The sequence below is a fragment of the Stegodyphus dumicola genome, chromosome 3 (assembly GCF_044657685.1).
Source record: "Stegodyphus dumicola isolate Sdum_Otavi_A_Nest chromosome 3, ASM4465768v1".
NCBI lineage: Eukaryota > Metazoa > Arthropoda > Arachnida > Araneae > Eresidae > Stegodyphus > Stegodyphus dumicola.
The window spans coordinates 150,777,664-150,802,147 of NC_140770.1; the positions used below are offsets into that span (position 1 = coordinate 150,777,664).

Below are 24,484 nucleotides of genomic sequence, written 5' to 3' on the forward strand. Positions count from 1 at the left end.
TTTTATAAACACTTCAATGCAGTGGTGGGGGGTATGTTTGCACAAGCTAAAATAACAGCTGCTCTCCCGAGTGGAGAGCGGCAGAGATAAGGTGAAGAAAATGGCTGAGAGCTGCTGTGTGCATGATATGTAAATTGAATATTCAAGGTTATCAATAAATAACTATAGTGGTGAATGAGTGGTTATTATTATATTGAGTAAGTGTCTTTGTAACAACTGTACGGTAAAAGATTTTAGTTTCATTTCTGCCATTATGTAACAACATGCATCATTAGTATTATATAAGATCAGTATTATTTCAAAATTAGGCATTTCAGAAAAATTTACTCTAAGCACTTTACAGTTTTTTTTTTAACAGAGAAAAGACCAAGTTAAAAAGATTTTAGTTATCAAAAATTAAAATTCAATTTTATCCTCCATATGCATGTGTATACACACTCATACATATACATAGAATATTAAATAAATCACATAATATTAATAAACAAAGGCCAAAGAAATTCACATTTTTCTCCCAATTTTTACAAAGTTTCAAGCATTTAGAATATATTCTGTTTATGAGCACTTACCTATACAAAAAAGATAACCATTCCAACAAAAAGCGTCTTGTTTTTTCGACACCCTAATAAAAAAAAAAAAAAAAGGTATATCTCACAAAACAAGAATATTTTGAATAATTTCAGTTGGACATTCTAAATGAGTAAATAAATAATATTAAGTATTATTTATATTGGTAATAAAAGTAAACAATATTTTTACTATATGTTGCATATTAATGCTACCAAAGAAATCTGCACACTTTCCATAAATTATGGCATTACAGTTTTTTAATTAGAATTTTTTGATAGTTTATGGCTTTATAAGAAATTTAATTTTTTCATTATTCATTGAAGATGCTATAAATTATTCTACTTGTATCAAATGCTAAATTTCCTCATTTAAAGACTTGAAATTGGGTTTTAGTATATTTCTACATATTAATACATTATATGTACTAATTATTGTATATATAATAAATACAGGAATTATTTTACATGCTATGCAAAATAGAGAATAAAATATGTAATTTGCACAAAATCAATTACTTGATATACAAGTCTTATACAGTCAAAAGTCGTTAATCTGGACTCGTCGGGACTTCGGCGATTCCGGATTATTGATTTTTCCGGATTATAAATCATCAGTTTAAATCTCGTAAGATGGCATGCAGAAATTCTAAAATTAAAAATATGAAACCGTAATTTATGAAATAAAGAACAATTATGATCTAAAGGGTATCAAAATTTACACAAAAAAAAAGCTTAATATTTATTTGTTTACTTTATTAAACATTTCTTTCAATGTAAATTGTTTAAGTTGCTTCATTTTATGTGATAATACTTTCTCTTTAATTCTATAAACAGACATAATTTCTTGTTCAGTTACAAAGTTCCGCTGTTCAAGTCCCGTTAATTGCTGTGACGAGAATACCGACTAACTTGTCAATCGAAATTTTTTTGTTTTCACTAACCTCTCTGTCACATTCTTCATATCTTTATCCATTTTTTGCAGCAATTCCACTTTTTGTTTGTTGGACATCGAAACATACTTTCGTTTTGTAGATCCTTTGAAAGTTCCAGCATCGGAAATTCTATTTGACATAATCGAAAGTTCAAGTTTACTTTTATAAAATTGCTCTTACAGTCTGCAAAAAATAATAAGCGGGATCCAATTTGAAGATTAAGGAACAACGCAATCATTAACATTAAGTGAAATAGATAATTAGATAATTTTAGCTTACACCGTCCGTTATACATTAAACACGCAGGCTAAAACGTATTCTGCACTTGCGCACACGCATATGCGCAGTAGTCAAGGCCTTACGCGCACGCGTAAAACGCCTGTGCGCATGTGCCAACGCAGCGCATGCGCAGAAAGTTTTTAGCTTTGAGGTCCGAATTATAGATCATTCCGGATTATGGGTGTCCGAATTAACGACTTTTGACTGTATAAGCACTTCTTATAAAAGAAGCTTTATTCTCCTAGGATGCTCTTCAAATTTCACTTTTCAGGGCTATTCTTAAAAGCTGAAAATATCACTACTGAAAATCTTATAGTGCAGCCTTTCAATATTATTTTACAGTACTACACAAAAGCTGAATTTGAAATGCCACATCTACAGCATACTGTCTTATGCTATACTAATAGCGAGATAACATGTTATCAATTTGTATAAAAATATTTATTGCAAATTTTTTTATACAAATTGATAATAAATACTCCAATTATGTTTATTCTCCAAATTAGTCTTACACAAATTAACTAGCTAAGTAATACTTTACAACTTATGTAATATCTATTCCAATAAATTATTAGAAGGAAGGTCTTGCATGGGAAAATACAATCACTTAACAATCTTGTTAAAGTGAAAATTTAGTTAATTTATTACAATGCTAAGCAATATAAGTTATTTTCCATGCAGAAGATAATATAATGTAACTGTGCGTAAGATGTAAACATTTCAATTTATATCAGTAAGCAATTTTACATTTAATGCTTAATTTTCTTGGCATGTTGTTTTATTTTATGTAATTAATACAGCTAATTTCATTATATATAAATAGATATCTTTAATTAATATGCTAATATGTTTAAAATCATGTTTCATTGAAATGGTGAAATAAAACTGAGGTATAAAGAGTCAATAAATCTGATAACTGATTATTTTCACTTTTTTATAATGGACTTTTTCTTTTTTTCAGAAGCAAACACATATTTTGCAATGTAAACAAGTATTTGCATTATGACTTCACTACTAAAAATAAAAGCACATCAAAGGTTATTAAAATAAATCTCAATGAATTGCAAGAAGTATTTACCAGTCACATTTTCTTAGTAACAAAAGAGACATACTCATTGCCATTGGCATTTACTTCTCCCACCTCTCATTATTATACTTTATTGTTCTGCTAACAGTCTCCTACGATGGTTCTTTTCCAAATATTTTGTAGCATTTTCTCCAACAATATGTTAATTTAGATTTCTCATCCAGTAGCATATAGATAATTAACTAACAGCTGTCATTTTTTATAGACATATTAAAATATCAACTCAAAGGAATCACAGTATCATCACAAAAGCTATACTGCTATCCTCAAATCAATTTTTAACATAAAAATCAGATTTCTGGTGACAGTCCCTGATACATCACTACCATGTATTTTCCTTAACTTCATCATGTGGCTCTTTTGGAAAGTTTTTGCCTCAAAAAGGATACTAAAGTCCTAAAAATCAGATACAGTTTGTCAACTGCAAATTTTTAAAATTATTTTTACTTCTAGTAATCATTATTAAATCCTTAACTTTGAAATAACAGGAAAAGTAATGTGTGAAAATGATGAGCTCAACAATCATAAATAAAAACAAGCTAAGCTATCAGAGATAATATGGACAAGAGAAGAAAATGCAAATGATGATGTAGATGTTTCTTTTATCGGGGGGGGGGACACTCAGAAATTTCAAGGAGAGATCAAAAATAACAGATCCTGCCATTGTTATTTTTCAATTAGAGATGTAATCTGTTTTTTTTAATGTGCTATAAAGAATAAATTTAAAATGCAGATTTTGAAATTTGTATAGTACATACAATAAAAAAGAGTCGAAAATTATATGTAAAAAAAGAGCTCTTCCTTTTATTTATAAAAGTAAAACTGGTCAATCATTATCTGAAATTGCTATCTTAATTAGTTTGGATATACAGAATTCTAATGTTACTTTTACAGAACTTTTCTGTAATACATAACTTTTCTGCATATAATGAAAATGTATAAATCCTAAAAAATTAAAATATTTTTTTACATACGTCAGTATCAGATCCCCAGTGTTCTAAGCCATAATTAGTGTAACTTTTCAATATATCAAATCTTTCAGATGATGATATATCCCAATGCATTTGCTCTTTTATTTCCTTGAAAATCCAGGGTTTAATAAGAGCTCCTCTAAAATGAATAAAATGATTATTATTGTTATTATTATAAATATTATACATTTATATAATGATGATTATTAATGATGCACATTATACAGGGTTGCCACTCAAACAGGAGAATGAAATTCCCTGACTTTTACAGGTTATCCAGGTGTGTTTTAAGAAAATTCCAATCTATCCGCATAGTGTACATTGGGTGTGTTGAGAGGTAAATTAATTATGGTACCATTTGAAAACACAGAAGTTTGGCAATTACACATGACTTATCCCCAAAGCATTACTATTATAACTATATTAGGAGTTGTTTTCTCCACTGAAGATTGAGATTATAATCTGCCCAATCTGGATTTAAAAATGTCTTTTTTTTTGCAGCTACATTAAAAAAAGAAATCTATTTAATGGTATTTTAAAAATAAATAACTGCATTAAATTTCATGATGGTATGTCATCATACTGCTAGAATTGTTGCCAGAGGAAATTGCCTGAAATCTAAAAATATATTATCAACTAATAATAAGTAAATTTAGAACTATGAAGCCACATAAAATTATATGAATAATATTAAAATAAAGTTAATTACTTAAAGATTAAAAACTGAATTACAATAATCAATAATATTTTGGTGAATATAATTATATTAGTTAGCCTAGATGACTGAATGACTGATTGCTATTTTTTTTTATTTTGCTGAAAAATGACAAAGCATTTATATATATATATGTAAGATATATAAGATGTAAGATATAAAAAAAAATAGATCGCGATTTTTCTAGAACATAACCTCCTCATATAAATGCTGCGTCATAAGTTTTTCTACATTTTTCTAGAAGCTACTCTGTTACATAACCTCCTCATATAAATGCTGCGTAATAAGTTTTCCTACAGATGCCTTCTCGTCTTTGTCTTGCTAACATCTCCGCTATGCTCCTTTTTCTTTTGTTAGAACATTATGACGTATTAAAATTTAAAGTCAGTCGTATCTAATAGTGTAAGTACTGAATAAGTAATTTTATTAACTTCATCTGGACAAAGTCATCTGCTCTAAATTAAAATAAAGATATGCTGTTAAAAGTGAAAAGTCCTGAGTCGTCATTTTTCTCCGTGCTTCAATCATCTGAGCTTCGTCAATCATCTGCCAAAACGTGGAATGGAATAGCCTCACCATTCACCCACGATGTGTTGGAATAACTGAAATATTACATATATATATATATAAAGATTTTGTGGTAAAATCCTAGTTTATGGGATGGCCTTGGCATGATTTTCAAAATTGTTGCCAACACCAAAATGACCCATTTTGCTCATCAGAATGTTGCCAAATCTCGTGTGTACTGTATACTAGGATTAAACCAATTTTGTTTTATACAAGAATGGGAAAGTATTTTCTTTCGTTCAACAGGCACTGTACATGCTTTACTTTTTTAAAAGAATGACACTCATATGATACATTATTCACCAAGAAACTGATAATTTCCAACATTGGCACGAAAATCTCTTGGGGGACTGCTGTATGAAATTCCCTGACTTTTCCAGATTTTGACTAAAATATTAAAATTCTCTGTCTTTTTTGAATTCCCAGCCCTTTCCTGATTTTCCAGGTAGCATGGCAACCCTGTGATGTTTATTTATATAATGATTAAGATTAATGATAAACATTTATGTAGTGGAAATAACTTTTCTTTTAATTATTAACAAAAGTCTATTATAATTTGTTTTGGCATTTTATAGTCATAACAATACATGTCATTATTATATACATTATTACATACATATTATATAAATTATTATATATATATCATAAAAATATTTGAAAAGAAGAGGAATGTTTAAAAGCTATTGCTAAAATGTACATTTGACACTATAGTTCCTGAGTAAAATAGTGACATCATGTAAAAGCAATTGATGATTGTTAATCACCACGATATAGTAGCTTCTAGCATATGTGATTGCCAACTTTTTTATTACAATAAATTTGTGGATCCTTATCACATAGTCACAGGTGATCTTAGCATCATTCAAGATTGTCAACTATGGCAACTCATGCAACTGGGTACCAAATTTCGTTCCATTTTCTATCTAAATAAAAACTTTTGCTTAAAGCAGTTTAGCAATGATTTGAATAAATTTATTATTTTAGCTAGCAATCGTACTAGCTTACTGACAACTACCTTTCTAGAATGGAAAGTTGCTGTTTTTAAAGATTTTGAACAAATGCTCTATAGTCTACCTAGTTTTAATCAATTGCACGATATGAGACATCTAGAAACTCAAATTAAGAAGTTGCAAGAGCATTTCATCATTTTCAAAATAGACAAGGTGAATAATAATTCCAGTATCACTTGAAGAAAATTTTATTTTGAACTTATTCAAAAGGAGTTGCTCAGCACTAGCACTTACTAACAAGTTTCTACAAACACGAAAATTCTCTTTAAAAAATTTACTGCCTTGCATAAAAGAGTAGTCCCAACAAACTGAATAATAAGTTTAGTAATCTCTATGCACTTCCTAGATTTCATAAAACTCCAATCAAATTCAGATACATTGCTAATAGTACTAAAAGTTTTCTAAAAGAAATTAATTATCTCTTTATCTCTTTGCCCAGAAACTTAAATTATACTGGATATTGTTAATAATTTCAATTTTCAAGATCTACACTGCAATTGGATGATTAGTAACAACGAAAAAATTCTCGAGACTTTAAAGTTGCTTAAAATAGAACACATTAAATGTTACAACTTCAAAAATCTTTATACCCTCTTTAGAAGAAATAGTACCTTTTAGAAGAAATTCATAGTAGCCTACTTACTCTTCCCGATTTCTTTCCGCAGATTCTTACAATAATTACTCTAGAAGAATGGAAACTTTTCCTCAATAGTGTACTTTTTAACAATTATTTGCAATTTGATAACACTATCTTTAAGAAAGTACATGGAATTCCTATGGGCAGGAACTGCTCGACTGCAATCTTTGGGCTATTCCTTTTCATTCAAGAATTTAAATTTGTACGTTCACTTAATTATGAAGAACAAAAGTATTACCAACACATCTTTTGATATATTGATGATGTTATGGCCTTTAACAACTTTAACAAACTAGAAAATGCAAATATTTACCCTACTTCCTCAAACTTAATGCCACTAATGCAATTCAAAATGATATAGTTTACCTAGATCTTCAAATTCTAAATTACAATCTTATTAAAATATTTGACAAAGGCAGAGACTTCAATTTTCATATACTAAAACTTGCTAACTGGAAAGTGTAACATTTCTAAAAAGGTCATTATCAATACAATTAATGCACAACTTCTTAGAATTAAAAGAATCTGTAATAACACAGACCTCCTACAAGAAGAAGTACTCTACTTCATTATAATCTTGCAAAACAATCTTATTCCAAAAGCAATCATTAAAAATTCCTTAAAAAAAGCTGACATTTACCTTTTATTTTAGATTATTTGAATTGGATAATGAAATTTTTTATTTAAATCCCAAGGGAAGGTAGATGATGGATGGCTAATTCACATGATCTAATGTAAAAATGTAACATAGTTTTTCTAATACTGCCTCAATTTTTCTCTCTTAAATTGGTACAGACATTCAGTTAAATAATTAAATTTATTATTTAATATCACTGTTTTCTGGTCATACGTATTCTTTTATTAATTTTAAGGGCCATTTTCATTTCAAACTCGCTTGTTTGACCAACTAGCGCGAAGAATTACGACTTTTTACTAACAAATTGCTAACTTTTCCAAATTCAACTGCTTTCAGTCAGATAAGCACTTACGTAGATGTTAGCCATTTTGTTTTTGCCTTCACATTTTTTCACAACTCAATTTTGGACAAGACGCCATTTTTTTAGAATAGCATCCATCCTTCACCTTTGAAATCCCCCATTTAAGGAGACAAGGTTTTCCACTTTGGCCGTTATGTACCATTGGCTATTGCTTCTTCACGTTTGTTTCCCCCTTCTACGAAGCTTAATCTTATTGGAGAATTTTTACTAATTTTCTTTTCTGGTAGTACTCCTTTGGAATTCCTCTATTTACAGCAAACCTTTGAAGCAATTTTTACTCACTCAACATTGGTCAGGCCACCGCTATGGACACAGGTATGTTTTGTCTTATTCTTATATTTTTTCTCTTTGACTTTGGTCTTTGCAAGACCCATTTAGATACATTATTATTATGTTTCTTCTAATTCTTCTGCTTAAAAAAGTTTATATTCTTCATGCTAGTAGGTATCTCTCTTGAAATTGTGTAATTGACTAATAGCTTTTTAGCTATTTATGTTAATTGTACATTTGCCTAACCAGGCATTCTTGTATAGTTTTTTTTTTCTTTTGCTTAATAGTAAGTTTTACATTTACAATTTAAATTGCAAGAATGTCAGGAAAAGAAACAATACAACTGAGACTTACTTTATTAAGATAATGAAGTTTGATTTTTCTATTAATGAAATTACGTTTTCAGTCTCAATTGTTATCACTTGGCGAAAAGCGCTAACGGTATTAGCTAAATTTGAATTTTGACCCACTTTTTCCTTGATAAGTCCAGCTTAAACCTCGGGTTGGGCTAATTTACCATTTGTTGCAATTTTTTGTAGGTATTTGAAATGTTTTTAATTATTTGTGAGCATCATTTTAAAATTATTAAAATTTATTAGTTTTTTTTTTTTTTTATCCCTTTTGATCTTTAAGTTATCTCGTTTTGTAATTTTTACATTAAGTTTTTATGTGATATCTTAGACTTCTTTAGTATATTTTGTTGTTTTTACATGATGTAACTATTTTACTCAGGAACTACAGTATCAAATGTACTTTTTAGCAATAGCCTGTAAACATTCCTCTTCTTCACAAATATTTTAAAAATTTTGCAGCTCAATGCCCAAAATTCTTGACCACTAAGGTCTCTCTTGTTCACGTTATCTTTCTACTTTCGTATATATATCATAAATATATAAATATACAAGGTTTTTAGGTTTTACCTAGCAATCATGATACCTGACACACCACTTTCTGCCTTTCTTGCATTATAATCTTCATAAGATAATATATCTCCATTCCCTGTTAAGTGGCATAAAGAAATATAACATTAGAGAAAACCAAAAGATTGAAATTTAGCACAATTATTTTATATAAATATAAAAACAGAGGATATTAAGGGGGTCGTATATCGAGATCACTGCTTTAAACTTTCCACACAATAGGTAATAAAAGCATGACATTTTAAACTACATTTAAAAACTTCAGGAAAAGACAAAGATTTTTAAATTTATTGAAACCTTACAAAACAAAACAAAAAAATTGGTAAATAATGAAAAATGCTTAATTAGAATCAGAACAATGAAAGTGAAAAATTTAATAATTTATTATAATTAAGTGTTGTTATGATATGAAATTTGAGAAATATATTTTATACATCATTATTCGTGCACACATTTGACATGAAACACGCTGAATCAGAATACAAATATCACATTAAAGGCAATATTAGAACACATTTACATATTCTAAAAGCTCATCAAAAGGTGAACTCTACATATCATCTTTCCTTGTGTGAATTTTGAGCAGTACACATTGTAACATGAATGTGGAGTTTGCAAATGTGCATTTTACCCATGGGACTGTGGATAGCAATGAAGCAGCTGTTCAAATAAAGTTCTCGGGAATTATTATCTGTATCTGCTTTGAGTAGCTGCTCCATTTGTTTGCAATCCTATTGATAAAACACATACTGGTGAATTCCATATTTGCATCGAATGCATTCACTAAAATCTGCATTTTAAACGATAATTTAAGCCAGGAGAATGTTTTTATCAACCAATCAACAGCAATTTTTTCCACCTAAACAAATCATTTCCACATATATTCCATTACAAAATGTACTTATTTTGAACCTGCCTTTACGTTCTTACCAGAAATTTTTTAATCTTCTATCTCTCTATATATGCATAAAATATAAAATCTAGCTTTCAAATAATAAATTTATAGCTCTTTAACTCCTGTCTTCATTCTAAAAATAACAGAGCAATAAATTTTCTAACTAAACAAAAAAGATTCATCATCTAATATGTATTGCATACTTATTGATGAAGTCTAAACCTAACACCTGTTTATTAAACTGTCATGTGATCTGAAATGGAATTTGTATTAAAAGCTTAGTTACATTGCAACTCCCTCTTCTCTTTGTTCGTTTCTTCTGCTGCTTTCCACTATGTCGCTAGCCACACAAAGTTTACTTTTCTAAATTTGTCCATTGTTTAAAATGTGAGCGGCACAAAATTGGTAGATGCATAGCACACCTAGAGTGCTAATGTACATTATCGAAAAATAAAATTATGTGAGTTTTTTGAGTGTCATCTTGCTAATTATTGAGCAAAGTCTTCAAGTTATGATTCGGTCCTCTTCAACGTCAATATGTTGCAACTTTCCTGTACCAAGTCACCTTATACAATAATACAGTCTTATTTCAATAGAAACACAGTTTTATTACATACATATCTCTACATATAATAAAAGAAACAGTCTGTCTGTGTGTGTGTGTCTTTCATTCGCACTGCGCGTAAGATAATAGACCCACGGCTACGAAATTTGGTACATACGTGCATCTAGACAAGAGACAGCACCTCGAAGCGATTTTTTCGAAATTCGAATTCAAGTTTTTTTTTTATTTTATGTTTTGTGACGAAATTGCGTCATTTTGAGACATACTAGGCTATAGGAAAGTGAGATTTTACTCTACACACTCCATTTTCACATCGTCATGAAACATATGCACTTAGCTATTTTACAAACTCAAAATAAATTTCGTATTTCAATAAATTGATTAAATACGAATTTATTTAACAAAGTGAGCTTAACATTTTTTCAACAGAATTTTTTCTAAAAAAGTTTATTTTTAAAAATGTACAGTTTATTTTTCTTTGGTTTTTGGGCACGTAAAACTTTCATCCTTGCGATTGCTTTTACAAAAAGAACTTTGGAAAAATGATAATATTTTGTAATTTAAAAAAAATTTTCAAATGAAACTTCCGAGTATACTTCTCACATCTTAAAAAATGTGATTTTGGCAACAATTTTCCCATCTTGATAGATTTTTAATGAAATCGCATCATTTTGAATAGTTTCATTCTTTTAGAAATATGGGTTTGGCAACAATTTTTTATCGTACTTCTTATGTCACTGTTTTTAAGAGATTGGCATATTTCATCGTCATTTTTATACATATAATAATACATTTTTATTGATTTTTTTGATAAAGTTGTTCTGCAGAGTAAAATTCTGCACAGAATTTTATGTTTTTTGAGTTGATTTCATGTTATTTTTTGCTTATTTCACTGTTTGTAAGATATTAAAAAGTTTTGCATGATTTTTTTTTCCTTCAATGGAAAGTTGGTTAATTTTTTTATTAGGATAATTAATATTTGTATTAAGGGATATAGCTTATTTCATTGTAATTTTTTTTCTCTTGAAAATATAAGATAAAATATCATTAATTATACTTTGCTTTTCAGAATTTTTTGTTTTTTGTATTCTTTTATGTTACTTATAGCTCATTTCACTGTTCTTAAGATGTTGAAAAGTTTTGAGTGATTTTTTTAGTAAACAAAATTCTTAACCTCCTTTTAAACCATTTGAGTTCTTAAGATTTTGCATAGGGAAGTTGGTTAATTTATTTATTAGGATAATTAATATTTGTATTAAGGGATATTGCTTATTTCATTGTAATTTTGTTATATGTAATAACTTTTTTTATGAAGTTGTTCTGCAGAGTAAAATTCTACGCAGTTTTAAAATTTAACGTTTGGTGTTCCCCTCAGCCATTTTTCCGGTACATTTAAAAGCCAGACGAAGGCTAGCAGCGAAGCTGCTAGTAATATATATATGCAATAATTTTGAAGCACAGTTGTGATGGCTGGATGGTAGGAGAGAGGAAGAAGTTCATACCAAACTAAGTTCAGCCAATTATCATCTTTATTTCCAGATTTCCAGGCACAGTAGAATAATTTCTTGTAGACAACATACTTTTTAATCTTACAATTATAATAATTTCTTATGCACATTGGTTTTGTACAAAGAATGATGCAGGCATTTTAAAGAAGCGAAGTGAGAAGATATTAGCAATGTAGAAGCTAGCACAATAATGACGTAATTAGCTCGCCAGAGGTATTGTTTATACTAAGTATAATGTAATTGTAGAGGCAATCTATGATTGGTTAATATTAGTTTCAGTTGTCCTTTTCCAGTAGCATTACATAACGTAGAAAGATCTTGAATATGGGAGAACAGATGAATTTAGGGGGAGATCACCAAATCTAGAATGTTAATTTTGAGGTCACTAATTATTTTGAAAGCAGCTATCATATTTTGCTGTATCTTACATATATATATGTGTGATTATTATTAGAGACACCAAAAGGAAAATATTTAATTAATATCACACAAAATGCAGCAAATTTAATTTGAATGAAATAGAAATTTTTTGAATTTTCATCAACTAGCGATGGAAGGTTAATTAATATGAAGAAAGCAAAAGATCATCAAAAAAGAACTTAAAAGCAAATTAAATTGTAGAACAAAAAATCAAATGAGTTGATAATTCATTTTTGTCTTATTCAAGGAACAGGGAAGAAAATTATCAATGGAGCCAAGTTCCTGAATTATACCTGAATGAATTACAAAACAGAAACAGTAAATGATTTTTTTTCTTTGAGCTAAAATGAAAAAAATTAGTAGTGGTAATTTAATTGAATGCATTAATCATAGGAAAAGAACTCATTTAATGAAAATAGAAAATTAACAAAAAAATGAGTTATTTTGAAGTTCAAAGGAGCAAAAACTCCAGAAATGACCATTGTGAATAACTGCCATGACATGTTATTTTGCATGTAACCAATTTAGAAACTTTATGTAATATGCTTGCTTCATGCTTATTTCAAGGTTTGGTGCTCAAATCTAAATTGCTTACTATTTCTGTTTTGCAATTCATCCAGATATAATTCAGAAATGAGTCTCTGTTAATAATTTTCTTGGCTGCTTCTTATGCTTAAAGAATTAGTTACACATTTGAATTTTTGCTTGTGATTTAATTTAGCATTGTTTTTAGGATTAATGTCCCTTTTTGATGATTATTTGCTTTTATGATATTAGATAATCTTGCATGATGAAAATTAATAATAATTACTATTCTATATTGATTATTATATAGTATAATTATGTACAATGAAATTTCACAAATGTAATATGAAATGTAATTAAATAGTACACTTAAATGTGGCACTATAAATTCATACAATTACCATGCTCTACATGCAAATCACTTTCAGCTTTCATCTTAGATGAAAACATTTATAACAACTTGTGAAACAATTTTTGAAATTATTTGTATACATTTTATGCAAAAGTGATGAAATCTACATAATATTTGTTACTTTTAAAACTGCTAACAGTGCAATGGAATGCAGAAAAATTTTTTATGTCAACATGAAAAAAATTTGCAAGATACTTGTCATATACATAGGATTAGAACATCATATCAAGACTAAAGGTTGAAGAATTATAGAAATCATATCTTAACATAGATTTACAGTTTGGTGAAAAATAAATCAAACTTGAATTTTTCACAGAAAAAATAAAGACACAGAAATTTCAAAAGAGAACAAGAAGGGACACAGAACAGTTTTTATCCAGCTTTAAGAAGAAAGATAAATAATTACCAAATAAAGGAATAGGTTTAGCAATAGTATTGCAGTAGTTGATATAATCCCAGTCAGCTGATTTAGTATACCTTTGCTCTCGAGAACGCCCATGAAGCTGATGGAGAGAATAAATAGATTTCCATCAAAAGTTAAGGAAAAAATAAAGTAAAATCAACTACTTAACCTTCCAGAACGCGTGCTATGCACAAAGTTTACGACAAATTCGGTTTTTAATGTACAATTTTCACATATCGCAGCTGAGACGTCTGAATGTCATTTCTATTCCTCCTTTAAACCCTTCCCCACATCATGGAATGTGCCAACAGGAAGTCATATGACTTTTTTTTTTTTTTTTACTGGGCTTTTGCGCTATGTGGCAGCTTCATTGTAAAAGTTACAACACGTGTGTGGTCACGGGTGAAAATTCGGAATTTGTTTTTTTTTTTTGTTTTTTTTTTTTTTTTTTTGTCAAATATTTTGTAATTTTGTGTTATTAATTTACATGTATTATTTTAATTTGTATAAATTCAACTCTATAATTTTTATGTTGGAAAAGAAGACAAAGAAACCTTTGGCTGTGAGAATAACAGGAATCTGAGTGAGGAAAATATAGAGATAAATAATATCAGCACTGAGTCTGAATAATAAATTTCAGATGATAGTAATAATGATATAGAAAAAAGGAATGATGATGATATATTCCATGTTAGTAAGGATAAATCTTCAAAGTGGCAAAAACAGAAGTATGCAAACTGCTCAAAGACGAATAAGATGAATATCGTGAGTGTTAACTGGCCTAAAACACCATGCCAAGGATATAAAGGATGAAATTTTTTGAGAACATTTTTGAAAATAGTTGATATAAATATCCTTGATGAAATTTTGGAATGTACAAAGAAATATATAAGTTTACTAAAAGGCAAAATATTCAAGAGATAAAGACTGCACTGTTACCTGAGTGGTAATAATGGCCTACTTTGTTTTGTTACATATGATAGGAATAAAAAAAAGGACACCATGTAAATGCAAAAGACTTGTTCTAAAGTGATAGCATTGGAATTGAAATAACAAGAGCTGTGATGAGCTGCAAGAGATTTTTATTTCTGACAAGTTGTCTTTCGATGATAAGAAAGGATGAGTCGTTGATTCGATGATAAATCAACAGGACAGATGAATATTAAAACTAACTTAGATTTTAAAATATAGTTATTAAATAATAAATTTTAAAATTTCTATAATAAAACACATCATTGATTTTTCACTTATATAAGCATTTAAAAATAATTTACTATCATTTGAATGTGGCATTATTTCTATTTTGCAATAATAAGGTTAATATTTTATGTTTTAACAAATTTATTATCAATATTCACTCATTTCTGTCATTTTTCGAGCCAAAAGAAAATACGATGTGCACGTGCTCATGTAAAATTCCTAGGCGCGCGTGCTGGAAGGTTAAAGTTGGTGAACTTATGATAAGCACTGAAGTTCCCATTACTAACATGTCACATAAATGTGAAAACATATATTATTTTCACATTACATTAAAAATTCTGAAACACTTTAGTAACTAAAGTACATATTAAATTTAAAATGAAACAGATGAATAAAATTTGAATTAATAAACACAGAGAAAATACTGAAAATATAAAACATTTATATTATTTTATTATGGAGCCAAAATTAAATATGGGTATTTTGCTTATCTTAGATTTGTTTAAATATTGTTTCAAATTTTTTGTCATTCTATTTATCATTTTCATCTTTTTGCTCTAAATGAGTACATGTCACTAAACTAAATACTTTAATATCTTGTTATTTAATAAATAAATATAATTACTGTTGAAGTGGTAATGCCATATTTTTATTAAACCATTACTCAGCAACGTGAGATATTGTTTTAAAAGATTAGAATTCTGAAGATTTTACCAGCTAGGAGTAGTATAAAAATTTTGCCACTTAAGAATTGTATAAAATTTGTCTATCACCATGAACTAGAAATAAAATTTATGTTCTACTAAGAAGATTGTCTGTTTTGTAAATTACTGCAAAATACATTACAGTCTTAATTAGTTGCAGGTTCCACTGAGATACTGGAAATTAGGAGTGCAATTATCAATTTCGATGGTGCTGGTCTCCTAATCCCAGAAATTTACTGAATTTTTTTAGAACAAGTTTGCTAATACCAATTGCCAAGTTTGTTTATTTCAAGGAGAAATGGATGTAAGATGTCTGTCATTTTAAAGACAGATTTGAAGCGGATCATTCAAAGGTTATCTTCTGTGCTTCTCTAACTTGCATTCGAGCAAAAACTGTCAAAAATAGGATATTGCTGATCTCTGAGGATAAGATTAACTTTTGGTTTTCTTAAAAAAGATTTTAATGAATTTTAATACTTTGTTTTAGAATTATAGCTTATCGTGAAAGATTTTGTTTAAAATAACTGACACTAAAAATATTCAGCTTAAATTTATAATTGATATTTGTGGTAAAGAAGTATTTTAAAATTATTATTTATGCTTTACTTTTATTTGTATTGAAGTTTTATGTTGATAATTGATATGTGTAAGCCATCCCGGCGTTTATAAAAAAAAAGAATTGCTAGCTGAGTTTTGAATTTGTTGCCAAGCAGGCGTGTGAAAAATAAGTAATAACGTCAAACTGACGTAGTGTGATTTGATTATACTGCTGAATTGGCAAAGATTTTTTCTTAGTTCTCGCCATCCAGGCATGTGATAGATAGTAACATCATCTCGACATATTACAGATTGTATATTTAAAAGTTGTATTGCCAAACTGGCAAAAATTGTTTTTGTTATCACCAACCAGGAGTGGAGATAGATAGTAAAGTCGTCAAACTGACGTGGGTAAAATTCCATTGTATTGCCTAGCTGGCAAAGGTGTTTATATAATAGTTATAGCTAATGAGGCTTGTGAATAGTGAGTTAAAACATCAACCCGACGTAGTATTATAGTATTTTGTGCCAACCTGGCAAAGTTGTTTAAATAATTCTCTCCAATTGGTTAGTGTGAATTTTGTATTTGAGAAATTAAGTCTCGCCAGAAATTATACATTTTTAATACAAGTACAATCTTTTAGATTCAATTTCAAAAGGAAGCCTAATGAGGTAATTTATGTCAACATGTCATTCTTAGCTAAGAGTAAAAAACAGGATTTAAAAGTACTAGCAGAAGAGTTAGGTTTAACCGTGAAACCTGAATTTAAGATTGCTCAGTTGCATAAACTGATTACTGAAAGTCCCGATTATGATGAGGAGTTTACTAGAGAACTACTGGCTGCAATTAGAGAAGAAAGAGAAAGAAGAGAAGAATGCGAAAGGGAAGAAAGAGAAAGAAGAGAAGAACGCGAAAGGGAAGAAAGAGAAAGAAAAGAAGAACGCGAAAGGGAAGAAAGAGAAAGAAGAGAAGAACGCGAAAGGGAAGAAAGAGAAAGAAGAGAAGAACGCAAAAGAGAAGAAAGGGAAAGAAAAGAAGAGCGTGAAAGAGAAGAGCGAATTAGAGCCTTTGAGCTACAGAAACTTCAGCTGGAAGCCATGGCTGCAACAGCACAGCCGGTAGAAACCACGCAGTTACCTGAGCAGCCTTTAAAAATCAGAATTCACGATGTCATGCCATGTTTCAACCCTAAAGAAGATGAAATAAATTTATTTCTGGTGTTATTTGAGCGTCAAGCTAAAATAATGAATATACCTGCTGAAAATCAAGTGACTCAACTTATTTCATTGCTGCCTCCTGACATCGTTCAGCTTATTGCTAGAGAACCAGAAGAGGATGCGAAAAAGTATGAATATGTAAAAACTTTACTGTTACAACGATTTAAATTGAGTGCAGAAAAATTTCGATAACTATTTAATAAACACCAAAAATCTACTGAAAGTACTTGGTATGATTTCTACTATGAATTAAAGAATTATTTAGAAGGATGGCTTAACGGATTAAACATTAAAGCATTTGAACAGCTAAAAGATCTCATGCTGGTTGATCAAATAAAAAAGCGTACTTCTCCTGATATCAAAGAACATTTTATGGATCAATGGACAACCATCATTTCACCTACTGAAATGGTTAAGAAAATTGAAGATTTTGAAGATGTGAGAAAAACAATAAAACTGAAATTTTCTGCCAATCAGACTGAGAAAATTAACAAAGGATCATTTAAACCGCATTATGATAGTTTTGTGAAGAAAATAGAGCATCCGCCTCATTTTAAGCATTCTAATAGATGGGATGATTCAAAATACATCATCAAGATCATCAGCAAAGGAATCAGTTCCAAAACAAAAACCAAGAAAATTTATATGACAAAAGATATCGACCACGTTGTTTCGAGTGTGGATCATATGAACATTTTAAGCCTCAGTGTCCTCGCTTAAAACCAAATGAAAAGGTAAATTGCGTATTTTCGAATGATGATTTGTTAGAGACATATACAATTACAGCCAAAAGTCGTTAATTCGTACACCCATACTCCGGACCTCAAAGCTAAAATCTTTCTGCGCATGCGCCGCATGAGCATAGGCGTTTTACGCATGCGCACAAGACATTTACGACTGCGCATATGCGTCTGCGCAAGCGCAGAATACGTTTTCGCGTGCGCGTTTAATGTATAACAGACAGTATAAGCTAAAATTATCTAATTATCTATTTCAGTTAATGTTGATGATTGCGTTGTTCCTTAATCTTCGAATTGGATCCGGCTTATTATTTTTTGCAGACTGTAAAAGCAATTTCATAAAAGTAAGCTTGAACTTTCGATTATATCAAATAGAATTTCCGATGCTGGAGCTCCCAAAGGATCTAGAAAACGGAAGTATGTTTCGATGTCCATCAAACAAAAAATGAATTGCTACAAAAAATGGATAAAGACATATTCTTTGTTTATCTAACCGTTCCGAAATCTGTTTATCAATTTCACGCTGCTCTGTGTGTGTGGGGGGGGGGGACGTTGCGGTGCGCAATGAATTGGAAGTTGATCTGTCAGCACTATCATTATCTTCAGGGCAGATGTTTTTATTTTATTCGGCTTATAATTCCTTACTAAATGTAGTATTTAATCTCGATGTACTCCGTCTTTGATATGATTTAAATCAAATTCCTCGTCATTATAAACATCACGAATACAAATAAAATAGTTTTCTGGTTGCAATTTTCTAATTTCGGCTATACGTAAGGTATGCTTTACGCATGCGCCCGTTGAAAGAAATGTTTAATAAAGTAAACAAATAAATATTAAGCTTCTTTTTTTGTAAATTTTGATACCCTTTAGATCATAATTGCTCATTATTTTATAAATTACGGTTTCATATTTTTAATTTTATAATTTCTGCATGCCATCTTACCAGATTTAAACTGATGATCTATAATCCGGAATCGCCGAAGTCCCGACGAGTCTGGATTAAAGACTTTTGACTGTAATAGTTTAGTGATTGGGTATGAAATGTCTATTCTTCGAGACACAGGAGCCACTGTTGATATTGTTTCTCGAAAATACATTGAATAACGCAAAAATGACTGGAGAACATGTCTGGGTACAATATCTTTTAAATGACTATTTAGTGTGTCTACCGTTAGCGGAAGTTGAAATTAATTGTGAACTTGGTCATATAAAGACAAAGGCAGCCGTTGTTACAAATGATCCCAGAAGATACGTATTGGGTAACAAAACTGCACAATTGTTCAAAAATAAATCATTCTTAAATTTAGAAAAAATAAATGCGGTTTTGACATGATCTCAACAAAAAGATCTCACGAAGATGATCAAAGCAGAGAAATTGAAATGGAGAAACTAGAAGAACTGAAGTTTATTGAAACTGACGAAGATATTTTCCCTCAAGCTGATGAGGAAGACAAAGAACTTAAGAAAGTGATTAATGTTAATTCAAAGGAATTAATTGAATCTCAGCATCAAAGCAGAGATCTAGCATCATTGCTTAACGAAGCTAAAAATGAAAATTCCAGCAAGACAAATGATTTCAAAGTAAAAGAAAACGGATTCTTGGTGAAAAGGAAAATAGATAAAAATGGAAATAAAAGGGAATTAATTGTTATTCCTGAAAAATATAGGGATCAAATAAAGTCATTATGTCATGATAGCACATCTGGACATTTAGGCGTCATCAAAACTAAAGATAGATTAACAAGATACTTTTACTGGCCTAATTGCTATAAAGAAATAGAAGAGTATGCTAAAAATTGTGATCCATGTCAAAGAGTGGGAGAATCTAATGATAAAGCCAAAGCACCTTTGACTTTAGTACCAATTATTGCAGAAGTATTTTCAAAAATTAACTTTGACGCATGCGGTCCTTTACCAATAACACCGAATGGCAATAGATATTTAATTACAGCTATTTGTGTAGCTTCAAAATATTTGGATGCTGTACCTGTTCCTAATATTGGCACAACGTCAGTAATTGAAGCCATGTTACAAATATTTAGTAGAATGGGTTTCCCGAAAGAAATACAAACTGATCAAGGTACCTCCTTTATGAGAAATCTAGCCATTGAATTTGTAGAAAAACTTGGAATAAAAGTAACTAGAAGCTCAGTACACCATCCGCAGAGCAACCTTGTTGAAAGATTTCACCGAACAATCAAACGAATTAAAAAAGTTTTATGTATCGAAGCAGCCCATGTGGGAGAAGCAAGTTCCCGCAGCTCTATTTGCTTTAAGAACAATAACGCCCGAGAGTATGGGATTTACACCTGCAGAATTAGTATATGGTTGAAATCTTAGAACACCTGTAACATTATTATATGAACAATGGATGAATCCTGAAGACGAAGGAAATAATGTTGTTGAATACATTTTTCAATTGATAAATCGGTTAAAAAGATGCAAAGAGCTGGCTACAGATAAAATGCTGGAAATGCAAACCAAAAGAATAGTGTGGTACGATCGTAAAGCTATCAAAAGAGAATTCTCTGAAGGAGATTTAGTATTAGTTGTATCAACGAATAAACCAAACAGACTAGCAGTTGAATGGAAAGGTCCTGGGAAGGTTGAGAAGAAATTATCCAAAACTAATTATGTTGCGAGTTTCGAAGGAAAAAATGACTTTAACCAAGTCTGCCATGTTAACATGCTATAACCTTATCATAGGCGAGCAGAATCGGTTAACCTTATGATAACAGAAGATCAATCTGAAATTGATGATATGGAGGAAAATTTCCCAACAATTGACTCTGAACCAACATTGTTTGATTTTGAGGACATTAAAGAAAACAGTTCCTTAGGTGATAAGCTAAATGAACAACAGATTCAAGAATTGCATGATATGCTGCTGAAGTTTTCAAAAATCTTTTCTAATAAACCTGGAAAAACTCATTTAATAACGCATGATATTCAATTGACAGAAAACACCCCAATCCACTGTAAACCATACAGAATGTCTCATAGACAAATGGATATGTTAAAAACAGAAATCAATAAAATACTTCAGCATAAAATAATTGAAATAGGAGATTCAGATTACACTTCTCCTATGATTTTAGTAGAAGTAGCAGGGAGGGATCCAAGACCTTGTATCGACTATAGAAAATTGAATAAATTGACTAAAACACAATTCTTCCCCTTGCCTAACATCGAACAACGAGTAGAAACGGTAGCAGGTGCAAAATATATAACTCTTTTGGATTTAACAAAGGGATACTGCCAAATACCTTTAACACCTAATGCTCAGAGATTAGCCACTTTTGTTACAAATTTTGGCACATTTAGACCTCTATAGATGACTTTCGGACTTAAAAAATGCACCATTTTCATTTAGTAAAATGATGGCCAAAATCCTTCACAGTTGTGAAAACTTTGCTGTTCCATATTTAGATGACGTGGCAATCTTTTCAAACACCTGGGAAGAACATCTATGTCACCTGAAAGCCGATTTGTCCAAAATAAAGGACGCTGGTTTAACTATTAAACCAATAAAATGTAAATTTGCTCAAGATAGAGTAAAATATCTAGGACATATTGTAGGTCGTGGTATAAGAATGCCAAGTGAAGTGAAAGTAAAAGCTATTCTTGATTTTCCAGTGCCATCCACAAAAAGTCAAGTCAGAACATTTTTAGGATTAGTGGGATATTATAATCATTACATTCCCATTTCTCATCTATCGCAGCACCTTTAACTGAAACTTTGAAAGGAAACTTAAAGAAAGGGAAAATAAATTGGACAGAAGAGTGCACAAAAGCAATTGAGGAGCTAAAGGAGAAACTGTCTCAAAGGCCTATACTACATGCACCTGATTTCAATAAGGAGTTTATTTTGCAAACTGATGCTTCTAACTCTGGTATGGGTGTCATTTTAGCTCAAAAAGATGAACGAGACAATGAACAACCAGTATTATACCTAAGGAAGAAGTTTACAGAAACTGAAAAAAAGTACTCTACCACAGAAAAGGATTGTGCTGCCATAATATTTGCTGTAAAGAAACTTCAATGTTATTTAGACGAGCATACTAAATTCCTCATCATGACCGATCATAATCCCTTAGTTTGGCTCAAAAATAATGAGAGTCTAAATCCACGACTTATGAGATGGGCACTAGTACTACAACCCTACAATTACATGATCGTTCATCGAAGTGGTAAAAACCATAAAAATGTAGACGCATTAAGTCGTACTCCCTGGCCTGATTAAGTAATTTGTTTCTCTATATAGATAAAAAAAAATATTTTGTTCCTTCCTCTCTTCCTCAGTGTATGTTATTATGTTATATCTTGTATTTCAATCCTGTATTGTGCTGATATTGTTGTTAAAAAAAAGTAAACTATAAAAATATAAATTAAAGTTTATCTGGAGGGGGGAGAGGTTGTAAAATCTTGTTACTTAATAAATAAATATAATAATTGTTGAAGTGACAACGCCATATTTGTATTAAACCGTTACTCAGCAACGTGAGATATTGTTTTAAAAGATTAGAATTCTGAAGATTTTACCAGGAGTAGTATGAAAATTTTGCCATTTAAGAATTGTATAAAATTTGTCTATCACCGTTAACTAGAAATAAAATTTATGTTCTACTAAGAAGATTGTCTGTTTGTAAATTACTGCAAAATACATTACAATACTATGAAATTCTATTTTATTTATCATATTCATTTCTGTACATTTTGTGGTAAATATTTAAATCTTTTCTGATTGCATTATTGCTTTTCTGTATAGCTGTAGTGCTGTCCATTGTTTCATTTATTTATTTATTTGTTGCCTTTAGAATGATAATTTTATATAACTGAATTTATGGTCATATGTTTAAGTGCTTTTTTTTTATATATACAGAATTGTAGATTATTCAGTTACGAGTGCAATAACATTTTTAATGTAAAAATAGCTCAAGCAGAACACAAAACACAGGCAAATTCATTCCTGATAGGTCTTGACAACAATTTTCTCATTAAGTTGGTGATAGTAATAATTTCTTGCCAACTTGGTGACTTTTCAGAAAAGCACATTTTCAAAGTTTTATGAACAATTCTTCCCGAAGCTTTTAGAAACCACTGCTATCATATATAAATACAAGTCCAAATGCTAGAGTGTCAGTTCTTATACAGCTATGAGATTTAGCAATAGAAGAATTGCAATTTAGAGTTTACTCTGTCTGATTTAAGAGGAATTGGTTAATATCTGCATTCTGCTTGAACTATTTCCAGCTATTTATTATACTATGTGTCTTGAATTTTTATAATAAACTGGTAATCTCTTCCTATTTATCGGGAGCGAGCATTTAAGGATATAATATTTAACACATAGTTTGCAATGATATTTAATAAAAAGTTTGAATTTTTCATAGTCTATGATGATGAAAGCTGGATGTTATAAGATGGAAGCAGTCGTGGCCAGATGAACTGTTCCCCCCTTTTTCTCTTGGCAAAAAATTTTTAAAATATACGTAACTAATTGGCACTAAGTTTGTACCCAGTACTCCATAATTATTAGCTTAATTTTTATATATTCATAGAACAGTAAACAGCAATAGAAGAGAAATGGTATAGGACATCTTAGCAGGGCAGAGAAGCATGACAAAAGTGAAGGGATTATACTAGGGGCGAGCAACCTTTTTAATGAACGGGCCAATTTAAATTAAAAAAATTTTTAGCAGGCTGCACATAAAGTAACACTTATTAATTATTTACAAAACTTTATTTATAATAAACATTAGAATAAAAAATATTAAATTTAAAAAAAAAGTAAAGATTTCATATACAATTTTTAATGCAAAATAAAAACAAACAAGAGAAGAACAAAAAAATGAATTTACTTGAAACTTTGAATGAAAAATTTGGCACTGTTTTTTTCGATACAAGCTGATCAATATCAGCCAGAATTGATGAGGTAGCTACATGTACACAGCTTTCTAATTCTAATCGTGCATCACTCAGTCTTGATCGGTGGTCATTTTTGATTAATTTCATGGTTAAAAATAATTGTTTGCAAACATACGTACTTCGAACAGAGACATCATTTGCTTTGCATTTCTCATCGAAAGAGGAAATTTCTCAGGGTTCACATAAGATTTATAAAAATTTTCGATGTTTACTGAGCAAAATACATGTTTTAAATCAGTATTATTCTGCATGTCAATCACTTCCATTTGAAAGTCTTCGACAACTGTATCCACATTGATATTAAATGGCAAGGAAAATATTTTCATGGAAACCGCTGTCTTCTCAGCTCTGAACATTTGGAATCGTAATTGAAATTCGTTGATTAAAATGTCTATATATTGTGTAAATTTTTTAGAAGTAGTAACGTTTTCTTTTTCTAAATGTGGAAAGTGAGACACATTGTTCTGCAAA

The 24,484-nt window shown here is 30.0% G+C and overlaps 1 protein-coding gene across 7 annotated transcripts in view; it reads right to left on the reverse strand.

The window, feature by feature from the left end:
* Dus3 (Dihydrouridine synthase 3) overlaps window positions 1-24,484 on the reverse strand; it is a 103,346-nt gene that overhangs the window by 4,818 nt on the left and 74,044 nt on the right. For all 7 annotated transcript variants that reach the window (XM_085813469.1, XM_085813468.1, XM_085813472.1 and 4 more), the window contains exons 7-10: window positions 13,687-13,783; window positions 8,956-9,034; window positions 3,842-3,977; window positions 570-622 (exon numbers count right to left, since the gene is read on the reverse strand). In XM_085813469.1, coding sequence (XP_085669595.1) covers window positions 570-622; window positions 3,842-3,977; window positions 8,956-9,034; window positions 13,687-13,783 — 365 coding nt within the window. The remainder of the gene's footprint in view (window positions 1-569; window positions 623-3,841; window positions 3,978-8,955; window positions 9,035-13,686; window positions 13,784-24,484) is intronic.